Raw genomic sequence first — 18521 nt, forward strand, 5'->3', positions numbered from 1 at the left:
AACATGAAAACAATTGTGAGGCTGTCACAGGACGATAGCATCCAGCAAGGAGCTCTGATAGCATTCAGCGGTTCATCCCACCAAGGGCCTGCGCAGAAATAGACCTGGTGGTCTGCTTTCATAAAGAGGACAGCCTAGGGAAACCTCTGGAGCAGTTCAACTCTGTGCTGTAAGATTGCTAAGCGCTGGAAATGACAGCACACAGCATACACGGATCTCTATCTGTATCTCAAACCTGAACCAAAAAAATTAAAAATGGACAAAAGATGTTAACAGACATTTCAGTAAGATATTAGTGGCAAATCTTGTAAAAAGCTGGTTAATAACACTAATCATGGCACAGATGCAAATTAAGACCACAAAGCATCAGCCAATATACATTATTAGGACGGCTAAAATGAGCTAGCATTTTAAAAATCGGGTTTCTCATAAATGTCTCCACAGAAATCAGATGTGATACACTGAGTCAACATTCTTCACCAGCAGCCACTGTCTAGAACTTAGGTTGTGCAGTTTCCTATGTCATATGTTCATGTCACACGCCGACCCTGTCGCACTGTGTTTGAAAACCAGTCCAAATATGTGACCCAAGATGGGACTCTGGGCCGGTCACTTAACTGCTTTGTGCTTTAGTTCATCTAAAATAGGAAACTAGTAAATGCATTATTATAACACGCGTGGAGAATATAGTACAACGGCAAGCACAACTACATAATTATTTACTGTTTCAAAAAATATTGTGTTAACATTACTTGCATACAAAAAGATATTAAGAAAGCTGACTTGCACTAAAAGGGATTTGCGAGGCAGATGAAAACATTTTCCAGGTAGACTCTACAGGGATAGCCAAGGGAGACCAGAGGAGGCAAGCATGTAGACATTTCCAAATTATTATTAACTCTTTAAATAGCAATCACTGACAATATTTAAAGAGATATAAAATATAAGTTGGGAGGAAGTGGAGTTAAAAGTGTTCTAAGGCCACTGCACTGTCCAAGAGGAAAACGTGAGAGTTTAGGTTTTAAAATATAAGAAATACATACTGAAATTTTTTGTATTTTTTGGTATAAATCTATAGAGACAGTAACTAGAATAATGGTTTCTTGAGTGTTCAGAGGGTGAGGGTGGGGAGCAAATAACAGGAAGGACAAGAATAAAATATTCAAAAATTGATCATAGTGATGAGTGTACAACTTTTAATGTGATTTAACTATTGAGTTGTACATTGAATTATGCCAATAAAACTGTTAAAAAGGAAAATATAAAACACCTACATTAGTAGAGACCAAAATGAAATAAAAAAAGGAATTTGAAGAACTTATTTAAAAAATTAACAAGTAGAGAAAAAGGACTATAAACCTATAGGATTAAAGTAAAGGACTATAAATATAGTAATTTGAAACAACTAAAAAATTTAAAGTAAAGCGCTTGAAAATAATATATTAAGTACTACTGTATTAGTGTAGCTATACTAATTAGAAAAAGAGGGAATTTCCAGGCATACTCTGGAAAGTAGAAGAGTTATAAATAAATTTGCCACTCACCCTCAAACTTTCCTAAGGAAGGAAGTGAGGTGGCTAAAATAGGTAGTGCTGTCTGTGAGAACTCACAGGTGGTCCTCTACCATTCTTTCGGGATCATAAGAGAGGTCCTGGGCAGAGCAGGAAAAAAATGGAGACAAATTCAAAACCTAAGAGACCAGACTTACTGGTCTAATATAGAGACTGGAGAAAGCCCTGAGACTATGGTCCGTAGACCCTTTCAAACCTGGAACTGAACCCACTCTTGGAGAACACCTTTCCGTCAAATAGGCCTGCAGGGTGAACAATAATACCTGTCAGGAATGTGCTCTTTAGAACAATTGACCACCCAGAAAACCGTACCTTTGCTCAAAAACAAAGCTTACAAGGCAAGAGGGGCAAGAAAGGAGGACAAATAGAGAGATGGTGAGTGTTATGACATTGAGGGGCTGCAACCGCTCTCACAGAACAAAAGGTGCACAAATAGGAAACTAATTTTCTTTGTAAACTTTCACTCAAACCACAGATTTTCTTTGGGGAGGGGGTGGGAGGATAGAGAATGAGGCAATGTTGAGCAAGTATTTACCTTCTGTGGCTTTTCTTCTTGGTCAGTCTCTAAAATATAAACGTGCCATATAAATAATCACTCTTTCTTGCTACAGAACTATACTTCGCGTCCCAAGTTTCAAAGGAGCCTGAAAAGATGTAAGTCCTGACGGAAATAAGTAGAGCCAGTTTGTTGAATTTTTTTTAGTCCTACAGAAATTGATTGCGTAATACCAACATTTGTTCAATTTAGAGAAATTTCATTTTTGTTTTCAAAATAAATGAAAAGCCCCCTGTTAATTAATCATGTTAATTTAATTTTTCAAAACATACTCATAGAGTCAGATTTGTCCTAAATATAATTGTAACACAATTACAAACTGAAACACAAATGGACAGTACAGCTTTTCCGGAATAAAACTCATTTTCGTTCACTATATTTTCAAAGTCAAGCCTGAATAAAAGCTGTGGACCAGAAACCATTTGTTTCTTAAAAAGAAAGCGAAATTAGATTCCTAGCAGTTAATTTAAAATGCATCTTCACAGTTGAAATTTTAATATAAACTTGTGTATCAAGTCTCTTTCATTACTTATTTGACTTAAAAATATGTATATATAGCTATGATGTTTAAATAGGTATTCTGAACTATATGTCCAAACACAAATATATGGAAAGTCAAATTGTTATAATAAATTATGCCAGAATTAAAGAAATAGGAGGAGCTACAAATTACAGGAAGAAAAATAACCTGTTCTTAATATTTATGTCCAAATGGCTATGTATTTCCTAATTTATATATTCACACTCAAATGAACACACAAAGCCATCAAAATTTAACCAGTTACGTACAGACTAAACTAAGCCCACACTATTTACAATAGGTAATGACAATGATGATTTGAAAAATTCTTAATATATTTCCTCAAAAATTATTCACGGTAATAAGCTAGTACAATGAAGTTTTATGAGACATGTATTAAATGACTTTATATTATCTGCCAAACTTGACAGAGTAATACCTGCTTAATTATGGTGCAATATCAGTGTGTGACCACAAGAGAGCAGACAAGCAGCCGGAAAAAAAATCATTTGACATAGGTCCACACACCTACTAGTTGGGTCACCATTACTGATGAAAACTTTCCATTCTAAATATTGGGGATACTTCGAGGTCACCCAACAACTCCAATACATGAACCTGAATAGATGGATATGTAAAATCCTAAACTTTAGTTCTTCACCCATTGATAGCTATTGTTAAGGAATAGCTACTTGGTCTTCAAAAGTGTTATCGTAACCCTTTATTACACCATGGTATCTGAAATTAGCAAGCACAACCCCAATTAATTTGGCGCTTGTGTGCAGAAATATGCAAGGACACTTTAAGAATGACTGCAATTACGTAAGTTAACTTTTGGTTAGTGATCAGAATTGCTACCCAATCAGCATTATGTGCAACTACACACATGTCAGAGTCACTACACTACGACAGTCTTGTGCAGTACTCATTCCTAGAAATGGGAAATGAGGCATGGCAGAATATCAATTGCATTTTTTAACAGCAAAAACACCTAAAAATTTATACAATTTTGGATCATAGTGTATCTATTCTAGTACTTAGAATAAAATCTTATTTCAGTTGGCTCAATCTATACAAGATATAAACAGTCTAAACCTTACAGTATACAGAATATGCATTATTTAATACTCATTTAATGCAATACAATCAATGAAAACTATCAAATAAAAAATACACACAAACAAGCATTCTAAATTTTTAAATCATTTTAAGGCTATAACCAGATTACAGGAACTTCATGTGCAAGGCAAAAACAAAAACCTCCCTTCTCAGTGCATGGCACCCATTAAGATAAAATGTATGGCACTAATGAGAAACTAGTATTACAGCTGCCAATTTAAGCTGGGAATGACTCAAAGGCATTAAAGCCACATGTGGATAAGGACCAGCCAATTAAAATGTTAAATGAAACAGACCATGTTTATTCCTTTGTAAAGGTATGGAAATATAATGTGTCGATCATTTCATTCGCCCCCATTGTAGTGTCTTAAATTATGCTGTAATAATTTACTTGGTTAACAGTCTGATTGCTAAGGCCTGTGTAAACTGTCATATGCTAATAAAGCATACTGTTATTCAGTGTGGTAAGAATGCCTTTATGAAAAAATAACATCTAGTTACAAATCATGAAATATACCTCCAGACAAAATTCTGACACTTTCTAAGCTATGAGAACTAAATTACACCATAATATAGCAACCTAAAATTAGAATATTCACTAACATTTCCATGGTAGACTTTATTTTTCTTCTTTCCCCCAAAATTAAATAGTACAGAACAGGGACTGAGCTATAGTTAGTCATTTGGTTTTCTTAAAACAAAAAACTTTATTTACTAAAAACAAAGAGCAATTTTCTTCCTCCACAACACACACAGTCTGGAAATCTAAGGTTTTTAAAATATCAATTACCTATAAGAAAAAGTAGTTTTAAATGGTTAAATGGAAATCAAAATATCAACGTTTGGTATTTTGGTGTGAGAAGAGTAGATATAAACAACCAAAAAAAAAAAGAGTAGATTGTTGGTATTGAATATTTAACATGAATAGCCCAAAATAAATTCCAAAGTTTTTCCACCTTTACAAAAACTCCAAAAAACTAAAGGTGTCCATTCCACAGTTTAGGGATACACATTATATGTGTCCCCAACAAGTATATGAATAAGATTTTTAAAATGTTGCCAATATTAAGTTCTTCGGATTTTAAAATCAACTAAAGGACAGCAATATTACAGTGGCAATAGTGCATCAACTCTCAAAATGTAGTTATGATCCAACACGAGTTGTGGTGGTTCTTTTATCTGAGAAAAAGCTTTTCAGAAGAAATACCTGCCCTATGCTAACCACCAGAAGAATGAGGGCTTCTCCTACGGACCAATAGGCCACTCTTGTATTTAGATCTTCTGCTCGGCTTCGGCCTTGAGCTTCTCGCAGTCGGAAATGAGTCTGATAGTCGATGACAGACTTCAGAGCTTCATGAATTGAAACACAGGCAGATTCCATCTAAAGAAAAACACTTTGTTAGCTTCCTTAATCGCCAGCTTAATACTTTTGGTATAATCTATCCAGTAAATTCACCTTTTGATTTATATTCTACTAAACTGATCCATTAATTGATATATTAAACTATCTCATTCCGTTTTCCAGGAGTTAACCTGGCAATGGGGCTTTCGAGGTGTAAAATCGTTAGTAGGTTCATTTGGTAACAAAAAGGTTCAAAGGTTGAGTCCACCTGAGAGGGCTGGAAACCTGTCCAAAAACCCAGCCACTGAAAATGTAGGCTCAGTTTTCCTTTCACATGCAGCGAACAGCAAGGAGTCAATGATAAAGTTCTCCCCCTCCATTTGGGAGGCCCAGGTGCCATTCCCAGTCAACCTACCCACTATGAGTTGAATTCAATTCCCTGCAAATACGTGTTGTAAATGTAACCTCTGTGACTGCGGTCATAATCCCATTTGGGAATAGGCTGCCTTTGTTATGTCAGGAGGCAGGACTAGTGAGTGGCTTGTTATTTTCAGAATGATTAATCTCTCTCCTTGAAACCTCTCCAAGGGATCCATAGGTCAAGAATTAGTGGAGTAGATAAAAATCAACAGAAATTTGAGATTCATACAGTTTTTGAGATATGGTACTTCAGTTCTTTTAAAGTACTGATATGTACTCAAGAGCACAATAAACTCTGATATCAATAAAGGTTCCAGCTTATGGCTAAATCTTGTTTCAAGTGCCTGGGAGGTGCAAATGGTGGGCACTGACTGGACTCCAACCCAAAGGCCAGCTGCTTGAACCCACCCAGCGGCACCACATCAGGAAGGACGGGCAACCTGCTTCTGTGAGCGCACACTCAAGACATCTTCCTGTGGAGCTCCTCTCTGGGCATACAGTGCCATCAGGAGCTCGAAAAGACTTAAAAGCAACAGCTTTGATTTTTGGTTTAATCTTGTTTCTTCTATAAGGAACATCAAAAAGTATGTGGAAAAAGATTAATTTTTCTAGTTTTTGAAGCTCTCATATATTCTCCACCTATTTTCTTCCCCACTATAGTTATTTTAAAACAAATCTCAGATATTTTATCATTTCATTTATATTTATGTATTTATGTCTGAAAGAGAACACTCAAAACTCATAACCCCAACAGCACTATTACACCTTAAATCATTTTTAAATTCCTTAATGTCAAATATTAAGAGTTAATATTCAAATTTATCCATGTCTCCAAAGTTGCTTCCAAAATCCGAATTTACACAAGGTCAACAGAATCACTTAGCTGATGATCACTTCTTTAATTTTTATTTTCTCTTCCTTCTTTGCTATGAACTTGCTAAAGGAAGGCTGTTTGTTGTGTAATATTTCTCACTGGCGTATTTTCTATGGGGCTCCTCTATTACTGCATTCCTGTAAACTGGTAGATCTAAGGACTTTGTGGGAAAACACATGTGCTCATGTGCGCCAACTGAATCCTTTGGTTTTTACAGCCTTACAAAAGTTAAAATTCATGAAGAGATACATATAAGACAGTGGCCTTGGACAAAAACATTCCACAAAGCAAAGGCTCTTTCTCACAAGATCCGGAAATAAACAGGACATTTCTAAATGCAAGAGCATCTGAACACACCTTACAAACACTTATGTAAAACCCTGGTGGCATAGCGGTTGAGTTGGGCTGCAATCTGCAAGGTCCCACTTTAGGGGACAAAGACAGAGCTTTCTACTCTCGTGAGCAGTTAGTCTCAGAAACTCACAGTTCTACCCTGTCCTATAGGGTTGCTTGATGACAGAGTGGAATGAGTTATACATTCTTAAACTCTACCCCTGGATAACCACATGGCTCAGCCAAAAGACTAGAGGAAATCTTAACACAAACACTAGTTCAAGATTTTAAGAGGTAGATGATAAATTATTTTTGATGTCTTATTAAATCTTTAAAATATAATAGCTCATGTTGTATTTGAACTAGAAATAACTCATATGCTCGGAGCACTATCTGATCACTGACTTTAAATTTCTTTCACAAAGACCTACAAAATAAGACCCAATTTAACTTTAACTATCTTTATTAGATAATTTGCAATTAATCTTCGATAGTCAACTTTAAGGCATCTGTTGTTAAAACATCATCTTGAATAACACTGAATACTGGTATTGACTAGTTTGCAGTATATTTACATACATAAATTAAGGCAACATTTTTGCTTCTAGTTAAACCAATCTTCTATGGTAGGTGTGGTACAATACACTACTTTTATATGGCCCTTCTACTATGGGGAGCCCTGGTGGAGTAGTGGATTATTCATTAGGGCTGCTAAGCACAAGGGTCAGCAGTTTCAAACCACAAGCTGCTCTACAGAAAGATGAGGTTTTCTATTCCTGTAAAGATCTACCAGCTCAGAAACCCAGAGGTAGTCCTTATCCTGCCATGCAGCATGGCTATGCGTTGGAATAAACTCAATGACGTTTTGAGCTGTTAGCTATGGCACTGAGACACCCTCACAAAGACTGAGTAGAATGATGCAAAGAAGGCATTTATGGCTCTCCGTAAGGATTGGATAGCCTACTAATAATATCAATGACGTGCATGGAAGTCTGGTATTGGAAGAACCAAGCAAATTAGGAACATGGGACCATAATGAAGGGATTGTTCAATTTGCCATCCTGATAGGCTTAAAATAAACCAACCCCAAGGATTTCACCTAATATCAAGAAGCAGAGCTAGGATTGGAGCATGTCTTTTGAACCCAGGGCTCCTGCACTGAGACCCTCCCAGACCCAGAAGACAGAGAATAGAGCCAAGAAGGTGGGAAAAGCAGCAGCAGTAAGTGTGGTAGAGAAATGACAGAAGCAGAACCAGGTGATCGGTGCAAGATGGTGATGGGCTTCCCAGACCACAGAGTGAGGTGGCTACACAGGGCTTGCCAACTCCCATAGTGAGAAATTTGAGCACCTTTATGCAGAAGCTCATTGGCAGAGTGGGGTGCCTTTGAGAACTTACTGGTAAAACTAAAGAGCTTATTTAGTAACACCTGATCAAGCAGGGCACAGGTCAAAAGAGAGGAGCTTGTTCTCAAGGGGTATGCTTGATAGTAGGGCCTACATGCTTGCATGACAATTGTCCTATACTGAAGTAGGGAGGAGATGTAATCCAGACTTTGCCTACTTGCTGCCTGATCTAGACGCTTACTTGTACCCAGGTGCTTCCTTAATAAACCACTACATTGTAACCATGGTCAATGAGTTTCATGTGGCCATTCAATGGATGACCAAACTCAACAGTGAAATAGAGTGCTGTGGGATGGCTGAAGTCACATGGTGTGGAGAATGGAGGTATGCCTGACCCCTTTCTCATAGGATTAGCCTGGGCTGATGATCTGATTCTTTCTCCTCTCCACTAAGGTTATAGAGCAGCGGTTCTCAACCTGTGGGTCGCGACCCTTTGAGGGTCAAACAACCCTTTCACGGGGGTCGCCCAATTCCTAACAGTAGCAAAATTACAGTTATGAAGGAGCAACAAAAATAATTTCATGGTTTGAGGGTCACCACATGAGGAACTGCATTAAAGGAACGCAGCATTAGGAAGGTTGAGAACCACTGCTACAGAAGTTATAGTAAGGCAGCAATATTCCTTCACAAATTGTAGAAAACGTTTTCCAATGATGGACTTTTAACTAATTAGCCTTCCCAAATGTCCTTTTCCTACTGATGCTTCTACTTTAATGATATTCTTTTTAAGGCTTCTTACTATACGTTCATGAAGTCCTGTAACATTGATTTTCACTATAAAAATCTGAAATTCACTGCAAAAATGTTTTACCAGATTTAGAGTAATAGAGAATAGACCTAAAGATTAATAAAGGGTTCACAATTCCATGGTCATCAGTGAATTCACACATAATAAAAATCTTTTTCCTTTAACCCTCCAACATTATACTACTGATGTCATATTTACCTGCGTAAGAGCACTGACTCGATTCTCACTAGGAAACAAAGGTGGATCTTCTCCAACTTGAAAATCAAAATATACGGTTTTGTGTGTAAAAGTTGAAAACTCATTGCTGAAGCAAAATTTGTATGTCCCATTTTTGGTGGCTGTGAAGGTAAAACTATCATACTGTTTCTTCATCTCCTTGTATAACACGTTCCCGTCAGGATCTTCCAATCGACAATCTACATCATAGTGACCTCCAGTGATTACCTAGAAAAAGATAAAACACAAATGAAGAGATACAGTGGGAACTAACAAGTCAGAGGAATTAGCCAGGTTTCCTGTTAGCAGAGCTATAAACAGGTAATGGATGCTTACTCTCGTGGGCAATTTTACATTTAAAAAAATCACCTGTCAATAGAACATGGGATATACACGAGGAGGCTTCAAAAGCTTATGAGAAAACACCATTATCTTTTAATTCCATTTTCCCACAAACATTTGGAAGCCCCTTTGAACTTCTACTTTACTTTCCACAGCTTTACAGAATCAAGTTTCCTCATTAGAGGAATAAGAAAATGTTAATTTATTGTTAACCAGGCAAACAACTGTGCTGGTTAGTATAACAGTTAATTTTATCTCAACGATCCTACAGGAAAGGGCCTGCCCCCCCTCATTTGACATATTGGGAAACTGAGGCTAAGATAAGTAACTCTCCTTTAGTCAGAAAGGCAGAAATTGAATATCAAAGTCATATTTTTTCCAGAAAATTTTCAAGTTTTCTACTCCAACTATCCAAGTAGATGTATGACAGTGCAGTGAAGAAGTAAAGCCTGTCAGTCCTGGGTATAAATCCATGTATATTTCCATCATAGAACGGAAGCTCATTTTTAAAAAACATTTTATTAGGGGCTCATACAACTCTTATCACAATCCATACATACATCAATTGTGTAAAGCACGTCTATACATTCATTGCCCTCATCATTTTCAAAGCATTTTTTCTCCACTTAAGCCCTTTGCATCAGGTCCTCTTTTTTCCCTTCCCTACCCTCTCCCCGCTCTCCCCTCCCCCCTCCCTCATAAGCCCTTGATAATTTATAAATTATTATTTTGTCATATCTTGCCCTGCCCGACGTCTCCCTTCACCTCCTTTTCTGTTGTCCATCCCCCACAGAGGAGGTCACATGTAGATCCTTGTAATCGGTTCCCTCTTTCCAACCCACTCTCCCTCTACCCTCCCAGTATCGCCACTCACACCCCTGGGCATGAAGGTATCATCCGCCCTGGATTCCCTGTGCCTCCAGCTCCTATCTACACAAGTGCACAACCTCTGCTCTATCTAGACTTGCAGGGTAGAATTCGGATCATGATAGTTGGGCGGGGGGGGGGGGGGGGGGGGGGAGCATTTAGGAACTGGAGGAAAGCTGCATTCTTCATCGGTGCTACGTTGCACTCTGACTCATCTCCTCCCCTAGACTCCTCTGCAAGGGGATCTCCAGTGGCCAACAAATGGGCTTTGGGTCTCCACTCTGCACTTCTCCCTTCATTCACTATGGTAAGATTTTTTTTTATAATGCCTTATACCTGATCCCTTCGACATCTTGTGATCGCACAGGCTGGTGTGCTTCTTCCATGTGGGCTTTGTTGCTTGTGAGCTAGATGGCCGCTTGTTTACCTTCAAGCCTTTAAGACCCAGACGCTGTATCTTTTGATAGCCAGGCACCATCAGCTTTCTTCGCCACATTTGCTTATGCACCCGTTTGTCCTCAGCGATCATATCATGGAGGTGTGCACCCAATGGTATGATTTTTTTGTTCTTTGATGCCTGATAACTGATCCCTTCAGCACCTCATGATCACACAGGCTAGTGTGTTCTTCCATGTGGGCTTTGTTGCCTCTGAATTAGATGGCCGCTTGTTTATCTTCAAGCCTTTAAGCCCCAGACGCTACATCTTTTGATAGCCAGGCACCATCAGCTTTCTTCACCACATTTGCTTATTCACCCACTTTATCTTCAGCGGTTGTGTCGGGAGGGTGAGCATCATAGAATGCCAATTTAATAGAAGAAAGTATTCTTGCATTGAGGGAGTACTAGAGTACAGGCCCAATGTCCTTCTGCCACTTTAATACTAAGCCTATAAATATAGACACATAGATCTATTTCCCCATCCTCATATACATATTTGCATATATACATGTCTTTGTCTAGACTTTCATAAATGCCCTTTGCCTCCTAGCTCTTTCCTCTATTACGGAAGCTCATTTTAATGCTAAATACAAATAAGATTGTTTTTTAATAAATATATTTGTTGTTGAGATTATATACAGCAAAACAAAAACCAATTAAAGTTTCTACATGTAACATTCAGTGATATTTATTACAGTGATTGAGGTATGGAATCATTCTCACCTTTCTCACAGTTGTCCCTCCCATTAACATTAATTTATTGTTCCTAACAATCTTAACTCTTTCTAGTTGCTACTAGGGCATAATGCTCACAAGACAGACATTTTAAACTAGTTTAGCCAAACTATTGTTTGGGTTTCAAAAGACTTCAGGGGATAATTTTGGTTTAAGGTTTAAATATTAGGCAATGGTGTCGGGGTTTACTAATCTTAATGGCTCCAGGAAGATGGCAGTCCATGAGAATTTGAAATTCTATTCCACATTTCCCTCTTTTTGGTCAGGATTCTATGGAATCCTTGATCAAGATGATCAGAAATGGTAGCTGGACACCATCAGTTGCTCTGGTCTTATGGTAAAGAAGTAGTCGTTCACAGCCTCATTCTCCTTCCTCCTCAGTTGTTCCAGGTGACTTGAGACCAATTATTGTACCAGGTGGTCTCTTACAATTAAGACCTCACCAGTACACATTGAACTAGGAGGTAGAGCAGAAGCACCAAACATGTTATTAGGCCAATTAACTATGATGCTCCATGAAAACTAAAAAACAACACCCACAAACTTGTGGTGCGGTCATTAAGTGTTTATCCACTATCAGAAGGATGGGTAGTTTGAGCCCACCGCTACTCCAAGGGAGAAAGAAGCTGCTGTCTACTTCTGTAAAGCTTTACAGGCTTACAGCTATATATTGCATTAGGAAAATGTGCTACACGATTTCTATGTGACCTCTTTAGACTATTGAAGAGCACAGATGACACTTTCAGGACTAAGGTTCACTTGACCCAAGCCATGGTATTTTCAACCACCTCATATGCATCTGAAAGGTGGACAATGAGTAAGGAAGATCACAAAATAATTGAAACATTTGAATTATGGTGTTGGTGAAAATGTGGAATAGACCATGCACTGACAGAATAAACAAATTTATCCTAGAAGTAGTATAGACAGAATATTCCTCAGAAGCAAAGATGGAAAGACTTGGACACTATCAAGAGAGCCCCATCCCTGGCACAGGTTATGCTTGGTGAACCAGAAGGTGAGTCAGTGTACCATGAAAGAGATGGAACGAAGATTTACAGCCTTGAAACCTTAAGGGGTATTCTATTTCGTCTTATAGGGTCACTGTGAGACAAAATGATTCAATAGCAACAGCTTTGATTTCAGTTTATGTATAATCAGTTACAACTGGCCATTTGGGTTGCACAAAAGAAGAACGAGGAAGGAGAGATTTCTCCTGAGGTAATAGAAAGCAAGGGAAGAGAATGACCTCTATTATCACAAAGAACTGAGTAGGAAGAAAGGAGAAGAAGGTATGTATATCCATCTGAGAAAGAAATGATATGGAAGAAGCAGGGAGCTTATGTTACCACCCCCTGAGCTTAAGTGGGACAAATCGGTATTTTTACGCCTGAGTCCTCTGGGTCGAGAAGGTTTAACATTTTAGATCAGGAAAACAGAGATCAGACTTTAAACTTTGACAACTTACATGATACGAATAACCAAACTATGTTATGAGACTTTGGTATTTAAATGAAACAATCATTCACTTGGGAAACTGTAAAATAATGCCGATATTTAAGCATGGATGTATTGTTTTTGCATAAAATTACTATCTTAACAATTGGGCATTTATACATTCCCTCAAAATCCAAATGTCCTTTGTTTCAGGTGAAAATGACATCATTTTGATATACTCAACTTTTTATACTTGACTGTTCCCAAACATTGCTCTGCTTTGAATAATCAAATGTGTACATCCACATCTGAATAGAATGATAACTGATCACCATCCCATTTCTCTAACCAAACTTTAAATCAGGTCACCTTCAGTGAGTGATACCTTTTACACCCTACGTGGCCACCAAAGCTAGAAAGTGGAGATCATCCCAAACCAAGCGTTCCTATTTTATCACTTGATCGCATACATCGCTACTTGATCTTATTGCTTTTCTCAAATTCTCTCCATTCCTAATCTACAACTCAAACAGACTACCTTGAGAGCCACATAACAGGTCTTCTCAATCTCTTCTCTAACCCAGGGTTTCTGAACCTCAGCACTATTCCCATTTTAGGCCCATTTCTTTGCTGCAGGGGGCCATGCTGTCATGTATACTGTGGCATGTTACACAACACAGGGTCTCCAAATATCACTAAACGTCTCCAAGGGAGATCAGGGTTGTGCCCCCTCCCTTCTCCTCGTCCCACACCCCATGAAGAACCACTGCATTTGCTTAAAACCTTTTAAAAATTACCTTTGGCTTACAGAAAAACTGTTAACAGTTCGCTAACATTTCCTTGTACCTCCTCTCATATCCGCAGGACCTTTTATTCATACCCTTGCTCACTCTGTATTCCCAAAACACCAGACTATGAGAAGTTCTTTTAATATGTCCCTGCCTAACAATTACACTAACACTAGCAGTTAAACAAGCAACTGCTTGCTAAAGAACAGGACCCAAGATAGCAAAGCTTACAAATACACAACTTATTGAAAATATAAGACTGATTTCCTCTGCTGTCCGAAAGTAGAGCATTCCTATAAAATTTTTCATGAGGTGAAATGCATTAAAGCAAAGAAACAATTAGCATTCATTTATATGGGGGGAAAATTGAGACTTTCCAGACCCCAAAATTAACTCCACCAAATCAAACTAAGTAACACATAAGACCTAAAACATCACTAACATAACATGTTCACAGACATGTTCAAGCCTCTGGTGGCATGATGCCGAGTAGCTCACAAGGTGACACTATTCTGACTTTACAGGGTGATCTAGGGGTGAGTGCAGGCAGCCTCCTGAGTACACGAAAGTTTGCAACCCGAGCTATTTACTACTTTGTTTACTGTGGTTTGGATGCAAGTTTAGAGCACATTAAATTCTCCATTAAAGAATTTATATAGCACTCTTTCCACTTCCTCCCTGTAGTAGCAATCCCCTTCAGATTACATCACTCAACTTCCAGGGTTTCCATTCATCCTGTTTAGCCTCTTCTCACCTTCTGAACCTGTTTTTTGGGGTAATGCTGCCTGATTGGTCTCGGATGGTTGACGGTTCTGAGGATTATGTTCCTCATGTTATTGTTCACTTTATAGGTCTATTATTTGGCTGAAAGATGAACTCCAGGATTGCGTTCAGTCCAGGCTTGAAGTGTGTCTAAGGGGCACAGTCTAAGGCAGTGGTTCTCAACCTTCCTAATGTCGCGACCCTCTAATACAGTTCTTCAGGTTGTGGTGTCCTTCAACCACAAAATTATTTTCATTGCTATGTCATAACTATAATTTTAATACTGTTATGAACTGGTGAGCCCTGTGAAAGGGTCGTTCGACCCCCAAAGGGGTTGCGACCCACAGGTTGAGAATCACTGGTCTAAGCAGTTCTGCCAGTCTCTATCAATAAGGGTTGTTTGGATTTTTTTTATGATTTTGAATTTTGTTGTACATTTTTCTGCCATGCTATCTAGGGCCTTTTACCGTGATCTCAGTCAGAGGCCTTGGTTGTGGTAGGTGAGCGCTACCTAGTGTCTGGTCTTAGGGTCCAATAGTACGTTGGATTGTTTTCTTGAGTCTTCAATTTTCTCCACTCTTCTTTACTCCATATGGGGGCAGACCCATATGTCATCCGAGATGGCTTTGAACGTTTTTAAGCCCTCACTCATATTTATCCAAGTGGGAAGTGCCAACTAACTTACATGTCCCTCAAAGCATCATCTCTTGAAACACTGGCTGAGAAAACAAGCACTCACTGCTAGTTTTGCTTTTATCTTTTATCATAAAAGTTAAAAACCTCTTCCATTTTTCTTTCCATTAGAGAGAAAACAGATGGGAATGTAGATCTTTTGTAAAAGCTACATGGTATCCAATGAGTTTTCAGAAAGCTCCTCCAGAATACCGTGCAATGTCTATTTTGCCTTCCAAATGCAGCTCCAACATCCATTTTTCACTTAAAATTTCTCTGACAATCCTTCCTCTCCCTGATTAACAGTACTGGCTGTGCACCTTTATTGTTGCATTGTCAGTATACGACAATGCAATTAAAATTATATTGTTCATTTCACATTGTGTGGAGCCTTGGTGGCACTGTGCCTAAATGTTCTGTGGCTAACCCTAACCCACCAACCACTCCGGGGAAGAAAGGCAGTTCTACTCCCTCTTGACTCAGTTGGAATTGACTAGAAAGCTAGAGGCCATCCTTAACTTTCCCTCTTTTACATCTTATAAAGCAGTGTTTCCCAAAGTGGGCAATGGGGGCACGAGGAAGTAACCAGTGGGACTGCAAGAGCAAGATACCTATACTTTACCCTGGATTATGGACTACAGTATGAAAGTTTTTATTTGCCAACAGGGCACGGCACTAAGTAATGTTTTTCTGAAAACAAGACAGTAGGACCACTAAGTTGGGAACCTATGGTATAGAGCCTGTAGTGTAAGCACACGGTCACCATTATCTGTTTACATTCCCTACTAAATTCCCCCTCAATCATCTCATTTTATCCTTCCCCACTGCTAATATTTTAGTTTGGGCTACTATGTTATTTTTTGCCCAAATCACCCCAGCCCAACTAGTCTTCTACCTCCACTCTGCAGCATGGTGCCACACAACTTACTTATTGAAATACTCTCATCAGATCAGCAATAAAAAGCCCTGACCTCCAGCCCTCACCTTCCACCTGATTCCTTATTCTCCAACCTTATGGCAGGATCTCTCCAAACACCTCACATTCCCATGTCCATTCCTGCTATAGGGGCCTTGCAAGGGCCGTTCTTTCTTGCCCCTTGCCAAAGGAGTTATAACCCATCCTTCAAAGTGCAGCTTAAAACCACTTCTTAAAGGAAGTCTTCATGGATTCCTAAGCCCAGGTCACATACCGATTTTCTGCTCTCAAAGCACACAGTTTCAATGAATGGGCAAATACTAATTAAGAAACGGATGGAGTGGGAGGAGCATCAAGAATTATGGCAGCCACCTGATTGATCCGCTGTGCTCAGTGCTCTGGCACCAGTGCCTAGCACTCAGTAGCTTCTGAAATGTGTCACATGGGTTCTCACACAAACAGAGATGAGTAAAGCTTTCGTTAGATAATTTAAGTCACTATATTCTATTACATAAGGTTTCCCTTCTACAGACTCTCTAGGGTCAAAAGGGCCTCTCATTCCTCATGGCACTTTGACAGCAGTTGCTCATTCTGATATGGGAGTCCACCCATACCGGAGAGAGCATTAACCGACAATCCTAATCTCAATGCAAAAACTATCAAGCAGCGGAGGTAGGGCTGTCATCACGTCAAAGCTGATTCAGATGCGGCTGTGGGTCAGGTGTGGGAGGTCGACATCATCGGGTCACCATAGAGTAGGCGAAACTTTTTCAAAGCAGAATCTTTAAAGGTAGTTCGATGGGCCTGCCAATAAAGGTTATTTGAGAACATAAAGAAATGTCATAGGTAGGGGTAGCATTTCTGGGATTAATACAGCGTAGTACTCCGCCTTACATGTTTAGAACAGGGGAAAAAACAAGTATCCTGTTACTACTATTAGCTCCCTAGAGGTGTTTCCTGCCCCTGCCAAAGAGGAGGGAAAGTCATCAGGTGAGTTAGCCGGCAGGCTGCAGATGTAGCCCTAAAGCCCGTGGTACCTGGAACTCGAGGGTGCACTTAGTGCCCTGGGTGATGTCCTCGTAGAAGCACTGCTTGGCATTGTCGGGCAGCTCGAAGGTGATCTCTGAGGCTCCGCCGGGCCCCGGAACCAGCAGCAGCAACGCGAGCAGTCTGCATCCCCACCAACGGCCCGCGGCGGCCGCCAAGCGGTGCGCGGACCCTAACCCCGACATCCCGAGAAGGAGGCGGCGGCGGCGGCGGCCTCCACGAAGCTGCGGGGAGACGCGGGGTCAGGTATGCGAGGCAGGCCTGAGTCGGGGCCTCCCGGCAGAAAACGCACCGCCGAATCGGCAGAGCCGCTCCGAGGCCCCAGGAGACTGGGATGAGGAGAGAGTTAGTGGGACGGGAGGAGGGTGGCGGAGGGGGTCAGGGTAGAGGGCCGGAGCCACTAGAACCGCGAAGATAAAGCCGGCAGAGAGCAAGCGGAAAGGGGCTGAGGCGGCCGGAAGTGGGGACGAGTGTTTCTGGAAAGGGGGCGGGGCGTGAGGCACCTGCTTCATCGACCCGGATGTGCTCTCTGGACGGGCGGTGGGGAGGCGTTGGAGTGTGTACGTGGAAGCCTCCACCGCAGCCTCGGACAAGGGGCGGGGCCAGTGTAAGCAGCGTGGCAGGCGTGCCATTGGCGTACGGGGGCGGGGCCCGGAGGAGGGGCGTGGCCTGCTGGTGTGGTTTCCGGGCGGGCAGTTTAGGAACACACCGTCAGCGCTGGAAAGCGCTTTAGACAGCGCGAGCCCTTTGTTTCTGGGGAAACAGCTCTGGGAAAGCTAAGAGGGAGCGAGGAAGAGCTCTTTTCCCCCTAGGCTGACCTCCAGTACAACTTAAATCAATGTAGGAGAGAAGCAGGTTAGCCTGGGACTTTAGTTCTGGGAACAACCTAATTCTAACCCCATCTTTGCCTTTTAACTAGCTTTTAAGATTGCTCCACCAGTATTTTTTTTAATCTGTAAGGTGAGGATAATAATAGTATTTACCACAGAAGATTATTATAGGGTTTCATTATTTTTTAAAAGAATAACACATAGGAGAATGGCTGACACACCACCTTATACATTAAATTTTGTTAAATAAAAGTAAACATCTATTGAACACCTCTCATTACCAGGTTCTGTGCTAAGCAAGCACTTTCATCGACTACTTCATTCTGTCCTCCAGACAACTCTGTAAGGGAGGGATTCGTAGCGACCCTATAAGACAGAGTTGAACTGGCACTGGGTTTCAGAGGCTATAAATCTTCACAGTGGAAAGCCATCTTTCTTGCAGAGCTCCTGGTGATTTTGAATGGCTGACCTTGTGGTTAATGGCCCAACTCCAGGCCCAGAAGTCCCCAGGGTTCCTTTAAGGTGTGTTTTATGTCCGTCTTATTGAAGAGTAAATTGAGGGTTAATTTGAGCAATTTGCT

The 18521-nt window shown here is 40.3% G+C and overlaps 1 protein-coding gene across 1 annotated transcript; it reads right to left on the reverse strand.

Moving 5' to 3' along the window:
• Positions 1-3751: 3751 nt before the first annotated feature.
• Positions 3752-17595, reverse strand: TMED7 (transmembrane p24 trafficking protein 7). The gene is made up of 3 exons (XM_075541409.1): positions 17101-17595; positions 9088-9333; positions 3752-5147 (listed from the first exon to the last, which is right to left on the reverse strand). The coding sequence occupies exons 1-3, from the start codon at positions 17293-17295 to the stop codon at positions 4911-4913; spliced, it is 678 nt and encodes a 225-aa protein (XP_075397524.1). The 5' UTR covers positions 17296-17595; the 3' UTR covers positions 3752-4910.
• Positions 17596-18521: the final 926 nt, after the last annotated feature.

This window comes from Tenrec ecaudatus, chromosome 2 (assembly GCF_050624435.1).
Source record: "Tenrec ecaudatus isolate mTenEca1 chromosome 2, mTenEca1.hap1, whole genome shotgun sequence".
Lineage (NCBI taxonomy): Eukaryota > Metazoa > Chordata > Mammalia > Afrosoricida > Tenrecidae > Tenrec > Tenrec ecaudatus.

Excerpts from the sequence above, each read along its gene's own strand:
- TMED7 (XM_075541409.1), bottom strand. The coding sequence starts at position 17,295 with ATGTCGGGGTTAGGGTCCGCGCACCGCTTGGCGGCCGCCGCGGGCCGT. Across the intron at positions 9,334-17,100 it reads AGTGCACCCTCGAGTTCCAG|GTAATCACTGGAGGTCACTA; the intron begins GTACCACGGGCT and ends ATCTTTTTCTAG. Across the intron at positions 5,148-9,087 it reads GAGTCAGTGCTCTTACGCAG|ATGGAATCTGCCTGTGTTTC; the intron begins GTAAATATGACA and ends GTTTTTCTTTAG.